At 51.1% G+C, this 18,726-nt stretch overlaps 1 protein-coding gene across 1 annotated transcript in view; it reads right to left on the minus strand.

The window, feature by feature from the left end:
• Nucleotides 1–7,387: 7,387 nt before the first annotated feature.
• NOTCH3 (notch receptor 3) overlaps nucleotides 7,388–18,726 on the minus strand; it is a 31,019-nt gene continuing 19,680 nt past the window's right edge. Inside the window, exons 29-36 of the mRNA XM_063110054.1 lie at nucleotides 17,899–18,053; nucleotides 17,500–17,722; nucleotides 16,591–16,675; nucleotides 14,253–14,415; nucleotides 13,231–13,535; nucleotides 12,829–12,976; nucleotides 10,285–10,382; nucleotides 7,388–9,454 (exon numbers count right to left, since the gene is read on the minus strand). Coding sequence (XP_062966124.1) covers nucleotides 8,402–9,454; nucleotides 10,285–10,382; nucleotides 12,829–12,976; nucleotides 13,231–13,535; nucleotides 14,253–14,415; nucleotides 16,591–16,675; nucleotides 17,500–17,722; nucleotides 17,899–18,053 — 2,230 coding nt within the window. The 3' untranslated portion in view covers nucleotides 7,388–8,401. The remainder of the gene's footprint in view (nucleotides 9,455–10,284; nucleotides 10,383–12,828; nucleotides 12,977–13,230; nucleotides 13,536–14,252; nucleotides 14,416–16,590; nucleotides 16,676–17,499; nucleotides 17,723–17,898; nucleotides 18,054–18,726) is intronic.

An 18,726-nucleotide genomic window follows, 5' to 3' on the forward strand; every position in this document is an offset into this window, starting at 1 on the left:
CTCACTGGAAAGACCTGGCCTCTTCCAGGAGTGAAGAGCTCCTGGGCTTGCACCAAGATTCCCAAGTGTGCTCAGAGTATGAGGGCTGGAAGGGCCCTGGGGGTCCATAGCCCAGCCCCCCTCATTCCACAGATGGGAGCCCCAGCTCCCTGGCCCCTGCTGCTGGGCACAGAGGTCCCTTCTGCTTCTTGAAGCCCTGGCTGTCACATCCCTTAGGGAGCCTCTTTCCTGACACTGTGGTTCCCACTGGTGTCTCTCAGAACGTCTGTCCATGCAGGCCAAGCCCGTGCTTGAATGGGACCCTAGGTTTGCTCCTTGTGGGGGAGAGGCCCCAGGTTCACCCAAAAGGCTCTGGGCTGGAAATGTGAGAACATTGCCTAAGCAGGGTCCTCTGGTCCCCCACTCAGACCTGAGCTTCCTGTGACCATGGGTGGGGAGCACCTCCCTGGTTCACCACCCCATGGCTCTCTGTGGTGAGTACCTATGAACTGCCACCTCAAACTGGCTGGCCATGGCCACCTGCCTGCCTGCCTCTCGCTTCCTGAAGCCAGCCTGGCCCAGGGCCCCCCTCTCGAGTCCTCCTGCTGCCTGTGGGCACCATCTGCCACCATAATACAACTTTCTCGTCCCCTGCCCCCTAGATCTCCAAGACCCCTCTGCCCACCTTGACTGCATAGCCTCTCCCTGCAGCCCAGGCAGCAGCTGGAGTCCAGTGAGATGACCCGCACGTCACAGGTAGGCACACCACCATCTACCCCACAGAGCAGGAGCTCCTGGCCATCCAGAAGGCTGTGTCCCACACAGAGCAGACCTCAAGCTGGTGTCCAACCTGCTGGCCCAGGAGAACTGTGGAAGGCGGGAGAGGACAGCAGTGAGCCCAGGTGAGGGGAGATCACTCTCCTTCCTCCCTCCCCAAGACCCTCAGTACAATCCAGCACCAGGCGCCCCCACCTCTGATTGGCCTCAAACTCCCTGTGGCCTCCTGGGGCATTCCCCAAACCTCAGAGCCCAAGCTTCGAGGCTCCAAGTGAGGTCCAGTGGCAGTTGGTGACCGCTGTTGTTCTAACACCAGACATTCACTTTTGCTATCAGAGGTGCATCCAGAAATGGAGTTCATGAAGGATTCACCATCCCTGTAAACCTCAGTTTCCTCACCTGCAAAAGGAAGCTCAGTGAGGTTCCAAGGTGCCTTCCCCACCTCACAGAGTGATTAAGTGATCAGAGGACATGATGTCACTGAGAGCCCATGTGAATCACCATGATTATTAGATGAGACAGCCCCCCTGTGTGGTGTTAGCTGTCACACAATTTAATTCACTGCGAGGGAGGCAGCTTTCCCAAGGCCTTCCTCTCTCAGTAGCTACTTCTTCATTTTCTTTTTTCAATGGTTTTCTATTGTGCTAAAATGCACATAACATACAATTCACCATTTTAACTGCGTTTAAGTGCACAGCTCAGCGGCATGACACACGTCCACATTGTTGTGTGACCATCACCACCTCTTCTCCAGAACTTTCTCATCTTCCCAGACTGACACTCTGTCCCCATTAAACACCAATTCCCATTTAGTTTAAAGTACCCACTAATCCACCTTCCATGTCTGTGGATTTGCCTGTTCCGGACATTTCATGTAAGTGGAATCACATGCTATGTGGCCTCTTGCGTTTGGGGGATTACACTGAGCATGGGTGGCTTCCTTCTGCCTTAGCATTTGCTCTGTATAAAAGGATATGCATGCCACATACCTGTGAGTGACAGTGTCCTAACACAAACGCCATGAGCCCACCCCTCAGCTTAAGCATGAGAGTCTCCCTGATCTGTCACATCTGCCTCTGGGGCCAGACCAAAGCCAAAACTCAATGCAACAAACCCTGCAGGAAACCAAACCCATGACCTTGGTGTTGCAACACCACGTTCTACCCAGCTGAGCCAGCCAGCCAGCCCTGATGAAGCAAACTCTGGAAAGGAAAGCCTCTAAGCCATGGAGCAGTCCTAATTTGTGAGGATGTAATGAGAGGATGGGTACGCCTGCTGTCCAGTGACCCAGGGCATGGCACAGACCGGGCAGCTCTGCACAGAGAGGCCAGTGTCCTTTCCTGCTAGCACTAGCACCTCTTAAATGTATCTCTGATGTCTCATTTCATCCCGGCAAGTGCCTCTGACTTGCAAAATGGGCTTGGTCCCATTTTACAGATGAGAAAACAGGCACAGAGCCTGCTCTGCAAGTCGCCGGGGTCCACAGCTTGTGAGTGGAGCCATATATATATATATATATATATATATATATATATATATATATATGTAGCAAGCATGCAACATTTTCCAGAGAAAGATGTTGCAATGTAAGTAATCTCTTTATTAGGAGAGAAACCTTTATTTAATATACTCCAGGACTAATGGAAATGTTTGTCTGTCTTGTCCCTCCCCACTTGAAGAAAGATTGCCACCAAGCAAATGTCCAGAAGCTTCTCATCCTAAAGCTAGATTATCCAACAGACCGTGGAACAAATAAACAGAGAGGATAAGCCATAAAAAAGGGAAACAAATATGATGTATCCAAAGTGATTGGTATTTTGAGCCAGCCTGTGGCTCACTTGGGAGAGTGTGGTGCTGATAACACCAAGGCCACGGGTTCAGATCCCACATAGGGATGGCCGGTTTGCTCACTGGGTGAACATGGTGCTGACAACACCAAGTCAAGGGTTAAGATCCCCTTACCCGTCATCTTTAAAAAAAAAAAAAAGTGATTGGTATTTAAAGGGAAAGTAGCAGAGTGTAGAGTTGGAGGGATAGGATAAGAGGCTCTCTCAACTGCGGCAGACAGAAGGGCTCTCTGAGGAGGTGACATTTCAGCAGAGAGATCAGGAGGAAGTGAGTGGAATGAGCCCCCAGGGGGATCTGGGGGGAGAATATTCCATGCAGCGGGAATGACGAATACAAAAGCTCTGCAAAAGCTCCGTGGTGATTTGTGAATTTCCTTTGGCCTCTGTAACATGTTACCATGAGCTGGGTGGCTTAAAACAACAGGATTTAACTTTCTCAGTCCCGGAGGCCGGAATTCTGAAGTCGCGGTGTCAGCTGGGCCGTGCTGTCTCTGCAGATCTGTAAGAGAGAATGCTTCCTTTCCTTCTGCAGCTTCTGGGGGCTCCCAGCGTTCCTTGGCTTGTGGCTGCATCACTCCAATATCTGCCTATATCTTTTATAATTATTATAATTCGTTTATTTATAGCAATAAGGACTTATGAATTTTTTTATTTATTGAGTTCTAACTCCCATGATTTATTTTGATGCTCAGATTGTCCCAGATTTGGCCAGTGAGAGCTCCTGTGTCCTTTGGACATGTCTTCAGGATTCTTTGAACATTTCCTTACTTTTTTTTTTTTTTTAACATTCTGAGATACTGTTACAGAGCAGTTGGGGAGTAAGGGAGAAGGGAAGGTGGAGGAGGAAGGGGAGGTGTGGTCAGGGCCAGAGACAACCCCCTCATTCTGGCAGGGGAGCCCAGGGCACTCCCAGGGACAGCCTAGTGGTCATTGCTGGGCTGGATGCAGACATTGAGGGGACATGGCTGAGGATGGTGGGGGAGCAGGGTGGCCCCCCACCCCAGCTTGGGAGCCTGGCATCTGCCCGTATCTTTACATGACCTTCTTTCCTGTGTCTGTGTCTTCCATTCTGTCTCTTATTAGGATACTTGTCATTGAATTTAGGGCTCACCTTAATCCAGGATGATCTTGAGATTCTTCACTTAATTACATTGGCAAGACAGTCTTTCCAAGTAAGATCACATTCACAGGTTCCAAATGGACGTATTTGGGGTGGGTAGGAAGGGTCACCATTCGACTCACTACAGGTGGGACAAGCTTCACGTGTACAGAGAAAATCAAGAAAGCCGCAATAGCTGGAATGAAGGGAGCAAAGAGGAGGCGGGGAGGGAACGTGGTGAGAGGATGAACAGAGATCAGGTCACCTGTGGTTTTGTTGGCACGAGCAGGACTGAAGCCATGTTAGGACCTAAAACCGCATGGGCTGTAGGCAGATTTTTAAAAGACACAGTTTTTTTCCTGGCGTGCATTTCTCTGAGTCCCCTCTTTTCCCATGGTTAGTTGATACTTTGAATCTTGGTTACAGGGCAAGGTGGCACTATTTACGTGACTGTAAAGTTGATTTCCGGGCAGACTGGAGCTGCAGACTTGCACATACTATCCAGACACCAGGAAACCAAGGAAGACATCAATAAAGCTGTGCTGATTCCACCCCTCCAGCGGGACCATGAGATGACAGCAAGGACAAGAGCTGGAACCAGACGGGGTCTTGGCGAGACCTTGCACCTGAGACCTTGCAGGAAGCCCTCATCGCTCACATCCCCTCCCTCCTGCTTTTCATTTCCCACGCTCCATTCCCTCACCCCATATTTAAGAACCCCCAATGATAGATAAGATAGATAAATAACTGAAAGATGGGCAAATAGATATAATTGATAGATAGGATAGAAAAATAGAAAAGAGAGAAATAGAAAAAGACAAAAATAGAAAAAAGATAGATAGGTGATAAGTAGATTGACAGATGACAGACACAGGTAGATGACAGGTGGGAGACGGATGATAGACATCGGCAGGTAGATGAGCCGTGGGCAGGGGGTAGGTAAGGGACGGCACCACACCTTGGGACTCACCATGGTGGAGAGCCTTCACCACCCACAGACCAGATGGGCCAAAGAGAAAAAATTACCTGAGTTCATAGAGTGGCTGGATGCAGGGAGCACCACAGCTCCCCAGGGAGCCAGGGAAGTAAACAGAACCCACCCTCTCCTCTCCCACCTGTGCCTGTCATGAGCCAAACCCACGTGGAAGCCGGACCGTGAGGGAGCCCCTTGCTCTGTCTACCCAGGTCATCCTCCCAGAGCACAGAGCGGGGTGGAGAGGGATGAGGGCAGATGTGGACAAACAGCAGACACTCAGCTGTTCTATCATTGTCCTCTCTGTCAAGACGCCAACTAGGACGTCAGGTCCAAAGTCCCCAAGCCTTCCCAACTTGTGAGTGCCAATGAAGCCACATGCACATGAATTTTTGAATCCCATTCCCTCATTTCCCCAGTCACCGATGCAGGCTTTCAAGCCCCCCACAACACGCCTCCCTCAACCATTCCAGGGAGCCCCCAGAGTGGGGGAGTCTCACATGTGCCTACAAATACCTCAGCTCCACCAGGTGCAAAAGTGGGCTGTCCTGTGGACCCTCTTCTCCAATGCCCTGTTTACATAAAGCCATTGTTGCAGGATAGAGTGGAAAACGTGGGTGGGGGGAAGGACTTTCTCCTTGTTTGTCCAGTATCACGAAGAAGGATCTCCAAACTTGCTTGAGCACCAACAGATATTTTAGTGTTTACTCCCAAGAATCCATTTATGCACACAGCTAAGATGGACTTCTCTCCAGCCAAGGATTCAAATGCAAGGAATTTGAGATCATTCCAGAAAGTTCCAGTAGGAGAATGAGGAAGAACAGGTGGCTGCTATGGACAACTGGGGCTCAATCCCAATGGGCATCCTTCAAGAGACTCTGTGGATCACACCCCAGAGTTGCCCCCAGAGGGGTGAGAAGGCTGGGGTACTGATGCACCAACTCCCATCCCTCCCTCATTTATTGAGGGTTGTTCCTGCCCCACACAAGAGAAAGTCCCCAGGTGGAAGATCTCAGGTGTTCAGTCAGACACTGTCAGCATGTACTGAAACAATAAGGTCTAAAGGGACATAAAGGGCCACCCCCTAAACATCTTTTAACTAGCCTGAAATTACATAAGAGCAAGAGAATGATCCTATATAATTCATCATTCAACTCCCAACCACATGTCCAAGACTTGGCACATAGTAGGTGCCTAATAAATATGTAGAGACCAGATGAACAGAAATAAAACACATCTGAGATAAAAATGTAAAAGACTTTTCCATCTTCAAAGACTTAGCCAAAGGGGGAGATGAGGTGGAGTGAACATTTATTAGTTGCTTCCACAGAATTCATGCTTCTGAAGACCCGATTGCCCCTAAATTTACCCCACACTCAGTTACAGAGCAGACTAAAGAATGCTTTAGGAAACTAGCATGTTCCATATCTCATTGCCATAGTGATTGGTTAGAGCAGAGGTTTTTTTCACCAGGGGTGATCCTGCTCCCCAGGGGACAATTGGCAATGTCTAGAGATATTTTTGTCACCTAACTGAGGAGGGGGTGCTGCTGGCATCTAATGGGTAGAGGCCAGAGATGCTGTTAGACATCCTACAGTACACAGGACAGCTCCCCACAGCAATGAATGATCTGGCACCAAGTGTCAATAGTGCTCATGTTGAGAAACTCTAGGTTAGAGGATGGACAGACACACGGCCCAGACAGAGCCAATAGAAAATCAACCCCAAGACTGAAGCTTCTCTCGTTCCTGGAAAGTGCAAAATGGTCTGTGACCTTTGCACCTATTTTGCTAGCACAGAGGAAGGGATGGGGTGGGGAAGAGAGACTGGTTTGGGTGCCATGTGGAGCCTGAGGATAAAATTGATGCCCAGAGAAAAGCTGTAGAGATTAAGAGAAACTCAGCCCTTGTTGACCTCATTTGACCACTAAATCAAATCTTTCCTGAGACTGGTCCTTTTTATTTATATGAGTTAATAAACCCCCTTCTTGTTTAAGCCAGTGGAGTTACTTTTGTGTTACTTGCAATCAAGAACACTCCAACCAGCAGGGAGAATCAATGGACGTTAAATCCCATCCTCCTTTTCTGGAAGGCCCCAGTGTAGACATAACGTTGTCTTGGAGCACAACTGGTTGCGAGAAACAGAAACCCACCCAAGGTGGCATATGTAAAGAAGTATTTATCACATGGGTGCAAAGTTATCACCAGAATCCAAAGTACCACGAAGTAAAGGTGAGATCCATGCAGAATCAGCATCAGGCTCTTAGAAGGCACCTAATAAATGCCTGTTGATATCAATGGAACTGATATTGCATCTGGAAATGAGATAGTCCCTCTAGCCCTTGGGACCATTTGAGCTCTCAGTTCTGAATTTTCCTGCCTATTAGCTTTAATCTTCTGCTCTCTGTTTGCTCACCAGTGCCCACCACCCCAAATTGGACACTAAGGGTTTTTAACCTGCCTGGGACCTTAAAAGCATCACCAATTCTTAACATCTCCTTTAAAGAAAGGTCTCAAGCAAGGGAATCTTATTGGCTGATCTTAAGTCAGGTGACCATCAGTGGAGCCACCTGCCAAAAGAGAAAGCATGACTAGGCAGGCAAGACAAATGGGTTTACCCCAAGGTTAGTCGGGGGGACAGAAGCCCTGCCACCACCACTCCCCACCTTACCTAGACACAGACCAATGACACGGAGCGTTAACTATTCCTTTATTAGGTGGTAAGGGGAGTGGGGGCTGTACAATGCAGGACCTGGGAATTCAGCTACACAGGGATTGTGACCAGAAGCCATATTATAAAAATAGCCTAAAAATGCATCTATTCTGCCACAACGTTGGGCCAGGCGAACACCAGAAGGAGGGAGTGCCACCCAGGCAACTCCTCCCCTTCCTGCAGTCCCCTATTTACAGGGAGATAAAGTGAAATGCACACATCTCCCCTGGCCCCCATTTCCTGCCAGCTGCCCCCTAGTTCCCAAAGGAAGGTGGCCCAGGCTCAAGGGAGGGGGGTGGAAGCCTGGAGGCGGGCTCAGGCCAGAAGCACCCTTCCCCAGAAAGTCTGCAGAGCAAGTCCCATCTGGAATGCAGTGAAGTGAAGGAGGTGGGGTGGGGAGGAGGCTCCCAAGTCTCCCCCAACCCCTGGCCCCAGAGGGTGTGCCCAAGGGTGCCTACTTGGTGCGTACCAGGGTCGTGTACTCGGTACACGGATCCCAGTCATGCCTGTGTACTCGGTACACAGAATCCAGCTTGGCCGAGTGGGCCCACAGACTCAGCCCCACGGGGGCACTGGAGGGTTTGCAGGGAGCAGGGAGCATCTCCATATATATATTTTGTAAAAAATAATAATAATAAGTTTGTTTAAATGAATTTGTTTCTATACAAAATGTAAAAAAAAATAATAATAAAAAGGATAATAATTCACTCGTGTCAGAGTGTGAGGAGTGAGAGGCCACAGGAGACAAGAAAGGAAGGAAGGAAGAGGGAAGGTGGGCGCAGGAGGAGACCCCAGACTCATCGCACGACTGAGAGGGGGAGTGGGCAGCCCCACCCGTTATAAATAAGGAAGACTGAGGCCCTGGGCGGTGACCTGTCTCAGTCACTGCCAGGCAGAGGTGAAGGAGGGTTGGTGACAGAGAGGAGAGAACAAGCAACACTAACAATAGAGAGGGAGGAAGGAGGTGGGAGGAGGGGTCTCTTCAGCCCCAAGATCCAGGAACTGGGGAGCGGCTCAGGCCAACACCTGCCTCTTGGGGGTGACTTCGGGCTGGGGTCCCAGCTGGGTGTGAGCCTGTGCGAGGGAGCCTGGGACAGACAAGGGGAGTGGCTGGGTAGGCAGTGCCCCAGTGACGGTGGCCGAGGCCCCAGTGGCAGTGGCTGGGCTGGGCGTGGAGTCGGACCAGTCCGAGAGGGAGGGTGGCGATGGGCTGGCCCAATGCTCGGGGGACTCGGGGGATGGGGTCAGGTAAGGGTGCTCGCTGGGGACCCGCAGGAAGCGAGTCTTGGAGGGACTGCCATGGGCCCCAGCTGCCGGGTACTCCTCGCCGTGTCCCGGAGCTGCCAGGTAAGGTGGGGGCCGCTCCTGGGGGGAGATGGGGGTCCCAGGGTTGAGCAGCTGGGGTCCCGGTGCCAATGGCAGCAGGAACGAGGGGCCTGGTGGGGCAGGTGGAGGCAGTCGGGCCCAGTCAAGGGGGACAGCCACAGGGTTCAGGAGGCCCAGGCTGAGCAAGCAGCCCCCAGGGGGCTGTCGCACTAGACCGGCCCGGCCTGGGCCACCAAGCTGCGCCAGAGACACAGCCGTGGCGGTGGCAGCCGCGTAGGACCCCTCAAGGGGGAAGCCACCAGGGGAAGCAGGTGGCCCACCAAAGGGCCGTGGAGAGTCCAGTGAGTCCACAGGTGACAGCGTGACTGAGCTCTCGGCCAGGGGGCCAGGGCAGGACAGGGTCAGCTTCTTGCCCCGTCCTCGGGCCCCTTGCGACCCCAGCCCAGCCTTTCCCGGGGGCCTCCTGCTCTTCTTCGTCCCCGACTGGGCTGCCTTGAGGCCTGGGAGGAAGGCCCCGGGTGGGCAGAGAAGGGGCCCCAAGCCATGGGGGCCGGCAGGGCTGCGGGGCCCACTGGGCTGGTCCAGCAACCGCACGATGTCCTGGTGCAGCCGCTCCTGGGCCACGTCCCGTGGCAGCCTGTCCAGGTGGTCCGTGATCTCGCGGTTGGCAAAGTGGTCCAGCAGCAGCTTGGCAGTCTCGTAGCTGCCCTCGCGGGCGGCGAGGAACAGCGGGGTCTCCTCCTGGGGCAGGGGCAGGTGTGGAGGGAGAATCCACAGATGTCAGGGCCACCCTGGCCAACATCAGCAAGGTCTCCAGCCTCTGGGGGAGCCTGAGAGCTAAGAGTTTGTCCTCTGGAACCTGACAGACCTGGGTTCGAATCCCAGCTCTGCTGGTGGAAACCTGGACAAGTTCTTTCCTTAAAACCACATTCATCCAGCACCTAATAAGTGCCAGGCCCCAGAGCCAGGACTAGAGGGAGTCAAGTGTGGAACTCACCTTAGACACAAAATTTAAGGGGACACCAAAAACCTGTCATCAAAATATATGATATTTTGATGCAAAGTTGTTTAAAAAGTAAGATTAATGCCAAAAAATCCATAATGAAATATTGAAATGTAAAATAAAAACAGAATTTGTCTCCACACCCCTTTGAGCCTCGCTCTTCGCATTTGTAAAGTGAGATTATGTAAGATTCCGCCTTTATGAGGGTTTTTAAACAATGATTATAACAGTTACCTTTTATCAAGAATCTGATAAGGAATTTATAAAAGCATTCGCTCACTGAATCCTCAGGAGACAGAATGAGGTGCGTGCTACTGCTCCCCCATCTCACAGATGAGGACAGTGAGGTTCAGAAAAGTTAAGCAACTTGCCCAAGGTCACACAGCACCTGCCACAAACTTCCACCTCTGATCCACTGTCAGAGTCTCTTGGCTCCCAAATCCCACCCTTGAAAACTGGCTACAGGCAAGGCCAATGTCACCACCCATGTTACCCTGCCCCTGCTCTCTGCCACCTGTGGGGAGCTGTGCTGGTGCTGACCCCAGGTGGGCCAAGGGCTGGGGCTTACCTTGCTATCCTGCATGTCCTTGTTGGCTCCATTTTTGAGCAGGGCCAAGGTGGCCTCCACATTGTTCACAGCAGCTGCCCAGTGTAGGGCTGACTTCCCTGGGAGAAGAGGGAAAGGTCAGGGTTAGGACTCATGTCCTGGACCCCACAGAAGGGGGCAGGAAGTATGCAGAATATGACTGGGGGGGATACCTGCCATGAGTATCTGAACACCTGTGTTTGGGTCCATGCATGCAAATCTGTAGAATGACTCTGTACAAGGGGGGCACTTTGTGTGTGTGTGCACATGTGCACACACAACTCTCTATGATAGGGGAGGAGGAAATGTTTGGACGTCAGTTGATTCTAGAGCTGTATTGTCTGATGTAGGAACCACCAGTCATGTGTGGTTCTTTAGATTTAAATTAATTAAAATTAAATAAAACTGGTGCCGAGACCATGTAATGGGGAAAGAATAGTCTTCTCAACTAATTGTGCTGGACCAATTGGATATTCACAGGCAAAAGCAGAAAGGTGGACCCCAACCTCATACCATAAGCAAAAATTAACTGAAAATGAATCAAAGACCTAACTGTAAGAGTTCAAACCATAAAACATCTAGGAGGAAAACATAGGAATAAATCCTCATGACCTTGAATTAGGCAAAGGATTCTTAGATATGACACCAAAAACATAAGCAACAACAACAACAATAATAAAACAGATACATTGGACATTATCAAAATTAAAACTTCTGTACTTCTCAGGACACCATCAACAAAATGAAAAGAAAACCTACAAAATGGGAGAAAATACTTGTAAATCATGTATCTGGTAAGAGACCTATCTAGAAAACATAAAGAACTCTTATAACTCAATAATAAAAAGACAGATAACCCGATTTTAAAATAAGCAAGAGATATGAATAGACTTTTCTCCAAAGAAGATAGACAAATGGCCAGTAAGCACATGAAAAGACTCTAACCATCACTAGCCATCTGGTAAACGTAAATCTAAACCACAATGAGATACCACTTCACACTCACTAGGAAGGCTATAATCAAAAAGATAATCACAAGTGTTGGCAAGGATGGGCAGAAGTTGGAACCCTCAGCCGCTGTTGGTGGAAATGTAAAATGGTGCAGCCACTGTGGAAAACAGCCTGGTGGTATCTCAAAAGGTTAAACACGGGGTTACCATATGACTCAACAGTTCCACTCCGAGGTATATACCCAAGAGAAATGCAAACATATATCCAACCAAAAGCTTGTACAAGAATGTTCATAGCAGCATTACTCATAATAGCCAAAACATAGAAATAACCCAAATGCTCATCAATGAATGAACGGTTGAGTGGTATGTCCATACAATGGAACAGTATTCAGCCGTAATAATGAAGTCCTGACACATGCTACAACATGGGTGAACCTTGAAAACATTATGCTAAGAAGCCAATCAAAAAAAGACCACACACTGTATGATTCCATTCATATGAAATGCCCAGAATAGGCAAATTTATAGAGACAGAAAGGACATTAGTGTTTGCCAGGGGTTGGGGATAATAGAGAAGTGATGGCTAAGAATGAGGTTTCTTTCTCAGATGATGAAAATGTTCTAAAATTGATTGTGATTATAACTGCACAACTCAGTGAATTTTATACTTTAATATATTAATGTTTTAAATGGGTGAATTGCATGGTATGTAAATTATATCTCAATAAAGCTGTTTAAAAAAAGAAAAACAGGCAAAACAAAATTTAAAAAATTAAGTGTGCTGGCCAGTTAGCTCAGTTAGTTAGAGCACCGCCTTGTAACACCGAGGTCAAGGGTTCGGATGCCAGCACCAGCCAGCTGCTGAAAAAAGAATAACAACAACAAAAAAAATTTAAATGAACTAAAACATTTAGTTCCTCATTTGCCCCAGCTGCATTTCAAGGGCTCAATTGGAAAGTGCAGAGAACATTTCCATCATCACAGAAAATGCTATTGGTCATCACTGCTCTAGAGCTTCGGTTCTCAGCCAGGAGCGATTTACCCCCAGGGGCATTTTGCAATGTCTGGAGACATTTTTGGTGGTCCCAAATGGATGGTGGGGTGCTACTGGCATCTAGTGGGTTGAGGCCAGGGATCCTGCTCAACAGCTTTCAGTGCATAGGACAGATCCCCACAACCAAGAATGATCCGACCCCACATGTCAGGTTGCCATGAATCCACACAGGTCGGGTTCTGCAAGCAAGCGACCTCCAGAAAGTTCCCATCACACGTGGATTTGGCCCATTTGCAAATGTGTTGCAACAACTGTCCAGCAGGTGGCAGTAGAGTGAGTTCTTCTAACGAGGCAAAAGGAAATGCAGGGCCTTGGGGAGGGACCTTATTCTAAATCCCTGAGGCACCCTATGGGCTAGCAGCTGCCCTGCATGCGTGAAAGTCCACACTGAAGCCTGGTTATGTGTGCGTGGGCTTCTGTGACTGGTTTCAACATGGGTGTGTGTTTACACCAACATGACAGTCAGGGCCCAGGTGACACCCTCCCAGCTCCCACCCACCACTTCCTCTGTCAGCCTACCGAGCTCATCCACAGCATTGACATCGGCGTGGCTGGCGATGAGCTCTTCCACCATGCCCTCCACTGCCAGGCGGGCCGCCAGGATCAGTGCCGTCGAGCCATCGGCCATGCGAGCATCCAAGTCCGTGGAGCGGTTCCGGATGAGAATCTAGGAGGGAGGGGACACAGCAGGGTGAGTCATGGCAAGTATCCATGGGACCAGGGGCACCCCTAAAGTCCCCAAACGCCACACCCCTGAAACTGATGAAGTTCAGGAAGCAGCTACTCCCCAGACACCATACTCCATATAGCCCCATTTTCCAAATGAGAAAAACGAGCTCTAAAAGGCAGATCGGGGATCAAATGCAGGAGTGTCTGATGCACGCCCCATCTCTGAAGTCCAAAGGGACAGCCCTGTGTCACCTGGAAGACGCCCTGGGCATCAGCAGTGACGGCCGTGTGCAGGGGGGTGCGGCCTGAGTGGTCCTGGGCATTGGTGTCTGCCCCAGCATCCAGCAGCCGCTTGGCCGCATCGGCCCGGGCATAGCGGGCAGCCAGATGCAGGGCGGTCTCGCCCGTGCGGTCAGTCCGTGCCCCGAGCTGGGCCCCCTGGCAGATTAGGTCCGAGATAATGCTGGCTGATGTGTCATCTGTCTCGTCCTCCTCAGTTGGCATCGGCTCCAGGGCCCCCCCACAGAAGGAGGCCAGCATTAGGGGGGTGAAGCCATCTGTGGGGATGAGGGTATGTCACAAGGGACGTGGGTACAGGTGCCTATCCAGGGAATGCTACTGAGCGCACCATATTAGAAGCAAATGGGCACAGGGAGAGCGAGAAGGAGTGGCCAGTCCTCCCATCTGCACGCCCACACCCGGGATGAGAATTTGTGGGCATGCGATTTATCACAGAGGATCCTGACATCACGATCTGCTATACTCTCCATGGGTATTTGCCCTGATTTTTCCCTAGGGAGCCATTTACATCCCATTCTCCATCCTCAAGCCCTGGGTAAAGCCCAACCCTGTCCCTGGCTGGGGACAGGCATGTGGACCAGGCCTAGCAATTTGCATATTCCAGTCCCCTGGCCACACTGATTGGCTCAAAAATGTGCATATGACCCTAACCAGTCTAATCAGAACACATCCTGGGACTTTTGCTGGAGCAGCTAGACAGGTTTCGTATTCCTGGAGCAAAGAATGGAAGACTGAGTCCTAGATCCAAACATTCCCACTACCGTCAGTTTCCTGACCCGGTGGTAGATCTTTTGTTTTACTTAACCTAGTTTGAGTTGGGTTTTTGTCACTTACAACCAAGAGTCCTGATGGACACACAACCCTACAGAAGCCAAGACACCCACCAGTTCTCCCCAGAACACAGACCCAGAGGTAACCTCTCACAAGCAGGAGGGGTGAGGGGCATCTTACAGGGAGGGGCGCCCATCACTGACCTGGACCACGCACATTGACATCCATGCCATCAGCATCTGCATCACCCTGTGGGGGTGTCAGTGCCATGGCTGGTGCCACTCGGATGTCAGCAGCAACCAGGTGGTGTTGAGTCCACTGGCGGCAATCCACAGCCTCCTCAGCCCCCATGCCAGGCTCTTCTACCTGAAGGGACAAGGACCAGGTTCTCAGACCTCACCCTTTGGAGGTGGAGTGAGGCACTACCAGGGACAGGGCAAGGCATTCCCACAGGCTTCTCTCATGGAGACGCACACTGGGCCCTGGGAAACCATTCACATCCTGCTTCTTTTAAAGATAGGGAACTAAAAAAATAAAATAAACAAAAATAAAAATAAAATAAAGATAGGGAAATAGGAAATCAACCATCCAGAGCTCAGGGAGTTAATGAGAGGAAGAAATGGGATTCAATCTGGGTTGGAAAGAGGGAGAGGCTGGGAACCCAAAGTGGGGAATCCATGAAGAGGCACAGAGTGTAGCACCCGTCAGCACACACACTTGAAAATTTAATTAAGAGAACAATTCCATTGATAGTAACATCGAGAATAAAATATTCAGAATTAAATTTAACAAAAGAAATGCAAAACTTGTACTCTAGAAACTACAAATCACTGGTAAGAGAAATGTGTAGGCGGAAGGGGGGGGTCCTTCAAGGATCAGTATTAATCTGGGAAAGGGGAGAATGGGTGGGAGAGAAGTAGGGAAGGGGAGAGAGCCCGGGATCCCACAATTAAGAAGTAACATGGAGGCTGGCAGGTTAGCTCAGTTGGTTAGAGCATGATACCACCAGGGTCAGGGGTTCGGATCCCTGTACAGTCAGGTGCAAAAACAAAAACGTCACATGGAGCTCCCACATGGCACCCAAACATAACGGATCAAATACTCACACATAAATCTATTTACTTTACAAGCCCAGCACCTGAGCCCGCCCCTAGCAGGAGCTTGATCAGTCTCAGACTTGTGGTCCGAAAGGCTTGAGTGATGTATGGAAACCAGACAGAATACGCTTAACTAGCCTGCCTGGGGTCCCAAACAGAGCCTGATCTAGCCAGACTTGAACTTAAGGACCCAGGCAGGAAATTTGAAAGGAGAGAGCCAGGTGAGGGACAGCTAAACAGAAAGGGTGTGAGAGGATGGGACAGTATTCAATGTGTGTTCGAGTTCTGACCCTGCTAAGGTAACTATGTGACCCTGGGCAAGTCACATCAGAGCTCTGAGCTTCTCATTGGCAAGATCAGGATGACGCTGCCACTCACAATGCTAAGATGTGTGTAAAGTACACTGGGATGTCCCTTTAATTCCTACTTTGGGATAGGAAAGAAAGAAAAAGTCTGGGGCAAGCGGATTTCTTTAGCTGTCAATTGTAATAGATGTCCCCACTTCACAAACATTAATGTATGGGCAGGGGAGAGGTGGTCAAAAATCAAGGTATATGTCAATAGCTACTATATAGGATCCTCAAAAAGATGAAATAATATGCTTTGTGTGCATAGAGACATTCAGCATGTGTCCAGGTAATGCTAGTAGGAGTCTGTTATGGACTGAATTGTTCCCCCTCGAAAATCATATGCTGAAACCCTAACTTCCCATGTCACTATATTTGAAGGTAGAGTATTTAATGAGGTAATTAAGGTCAAATGAGGTCATAAGGTTGGAGCCCTGATCCAATGGGAGGGTGTCCTTATAAGAAGAGGAAGAGACACCAGAGATTTCTCTCTCTGCATGCACACAGGGGAAAAGCTATGTGAGGACACAATCAGAAGGTGACTGTCTGCAAGCCAGGAAGAGAGCCCTCACGAGGAACCAACCCTGACACCACCTTGATCTTGGACTTCTAGCCTCCAGAGCTGTGAGAAAATAAGTTTCTGTGGTTTACACCACCCAGTCTGCGGGATTTTGTTATGGCAGCTAGAGCAGACTAATACAGAGCCCACGGAGGTGGCCCCAGGAGAGGAAATGGTGCTCAGGGCCAGCTGGAGCACATTCAGGTTGGTCAAGTCAGAAGCAACAGAGAGAAAGCAGAGTTGCTGTCTGGGCCAAGGCGGTCTCCTCCAGGAAGACCCCAAGCTGGCCTGGGGGCAGAGGCCTGGTTAGGGAGGGGCAGGATGGTGGGGGGAGAACTTCCACCTGCACAGAGAGACCCGGTGGGTCCCGATGACAAATCTGCTTCCTCCCTTCAAGGCCAGAGAGACACGCCGAGAAGAAAACGGGGACACAAAGCTGGGGAGGTGGGGAGAGCCGAGACTTCCGCTGGGCTCTCCCACTAACCATTGGGCCCCCACCCAGGACTCTGAGGGCAGGGGTCAGAAGAGGGGGCAGCACCTTCAGTCGCTTGGCCTCTGGGCACTCCGTTTCCATCCAGTCTGTGGCCACCTCCCCCATCAGACTCTCACCCTTGGCAATGTTCCTATGGGGACAACAGGAAGGGGGGATGTGAGAGGGGACCCTGGAGGTATCTGGCCTGGGAGGAGGATTTGCGGTGGGGTCAGAGCAGAGGTCATAGAGGTGAGGTCAGGGGTCTGGAGTTGGGATCAGGGATCTCAGGTCAGTAGGTGCAGGGGACAGAGCGATGACACAGGGTCCAATGAGGGGTTGCAGGATGGGGTCAAGGTCTCGGGGTATAGTCAGGGATTATGACAGGTGAAGGCTAGGGTATTAAGGTGGAATCAGAGAAGGGACACGAATGGGGTCAGGGGTCAAAGCAGTAGGTAATAGGACAGGTGAGAGTCACAGGTATACAGGAGGGGTTACAGAGATGATTTCAGAGGTCAAGGAGGATGGAGTTAGCCTTATAATGAGTGGAAAAGGTAGCCAAGATTGAAAATCTGTGGTTAGGGTTCAGGGATCAGGGATTCACAGAGGATGGGAGTCTTGAGGGACAGGTCGAGTTGGAGGTGAGTCCAGGGTCAAGGCTGGGATTGAAGATCATGGGGAACAAACACTGAGGAGTGGAAAAAGGATCAGAGTTGAGGTCAAAGGTGAGAAAGGTTGGAGCTAAAGGTGGTATTGGGGGTCAAAGAGGATAGGGTCAGGGGTCAGGGTAGGATTTAGGTCAGGGGAACTGGGACACAGGAAATAAGATCAGGGGTCAGCAGTCAGTGGTCAAGGGGGTCCAGGATGGAATCTGAAGTTAAGGTCAGGTTGGGGTCAGAGGTCAGACTCAGGTCAAGGTGGGGTCCAGGGTTCACAAGGCCCCCATAGTCGGGGACAGGGTACGGGCAGGGTCCTCACTTCATGCCGAGCGCGTCTTGGCCCACAGGCTCCCGCCGACCCTTATGGCCAGAGGCCATGTCCTTGTGCAGCGCGAAGCCCTCCGGGAACCACAGGGTGCTGTGCTCACGCTTGCGCCGGGCCACCATGACACCCAGGACGAGGATGACCAACAGGAAGACGGCGCCCGCCACCAGCAGTGGCAGCAGCGGCAGGCTGGGCTCTGGTGGCTCCAGCGGCTCCCCTGAGGGGAGGAAGCAGGGGCGGGGCTTCAGCCGTGGGCGGGGCTTCGATCACGGGGCGGGGCTTCGATCATGGGGCGGGGCTTCAGCCAGAGGGCTTCTACTGCTGGTGATTCCAAGCCACCCACCCCTGGGGGCACCCTAAGCTCGGCCCTCGTCACCCTCGCCCAGGCCGCACCGCGCACGTCCCGCAGTGGGTACGGGAAGTCCAGGCGCTCCACAGCTGACAATGCTCCCAGATAGTCAGCCGCGCTCTGGGCATCCGGGAAACAGTGGTCATTCTCAGGCGACTGCAGGCAGAGCCGGTTGTCAATCTCCAGCATCACTACAGAGCTGTGGGGACAGAAGGGAGGGATTCGAGGGCTGGACGGGTGCCTGACACCCCCACCCCCGCACCAAGCCCCATCCTTCCTCCCTACAGCCAGGCTCAGAAGAGGCATCTCCACCCACCATGTCTCCAAGACCCACCTGCTCCCAACCCCACTGCACCCACAAAGCAGGCCTAGCACTGGCCACCAGTGTCCCCTGAGTCATGAATCCAATAGACATTGTTTTCATGTCAACATCTCGGCAATCCTAGTGGATAATGCTGGTGCAGCCCTTTACCAGGCTGGTGCCGCCCGTCTCCCAGCGGCTATCAGTGTTGGCTGACAGATGCCCCTTCTCCACAGAACGGTCCTCAGAAAAATGGGGACGGCCTCACTTGGGAGGCGACAGCCCCTAGGGCATCCCGCAGCCAGCGACTGTCTGATAGGGGAGGTATGCAAGGTGGGACCAACTCTGAGGTGCTATTCACACTCCAGGGCTCCCCATGGGATCAGAATGAGCCAGACTCCAGCTGAGGCTGACCGCTGCCCACTTTAGTCACTCCCCTGCCCACACTGTTCCCACATCTTTTTCTCCTTGCAGCACCCCCTCAAGACATCACATGGATCTGGATCCCCATCTCAGACCCTGCTTCCAAGAACCCAGTCTAAGACCCTCACTTTCTCCAAACTCCCTCCCT

Source organism: Cynocephalus volans, chromosome 10 (assembly GCF_027409185.1).
Source record: "Cynocephalus volans isolate mCynVol1 chromosome 10, mCynVol1.pri, whole genome shotgun sequence".
NCBI lineage: Eukaryota > Metazoa > Chordata > Mammalia > Dermoptera > Cynocephalidae > Cynocephalus > Cynocephalus volans.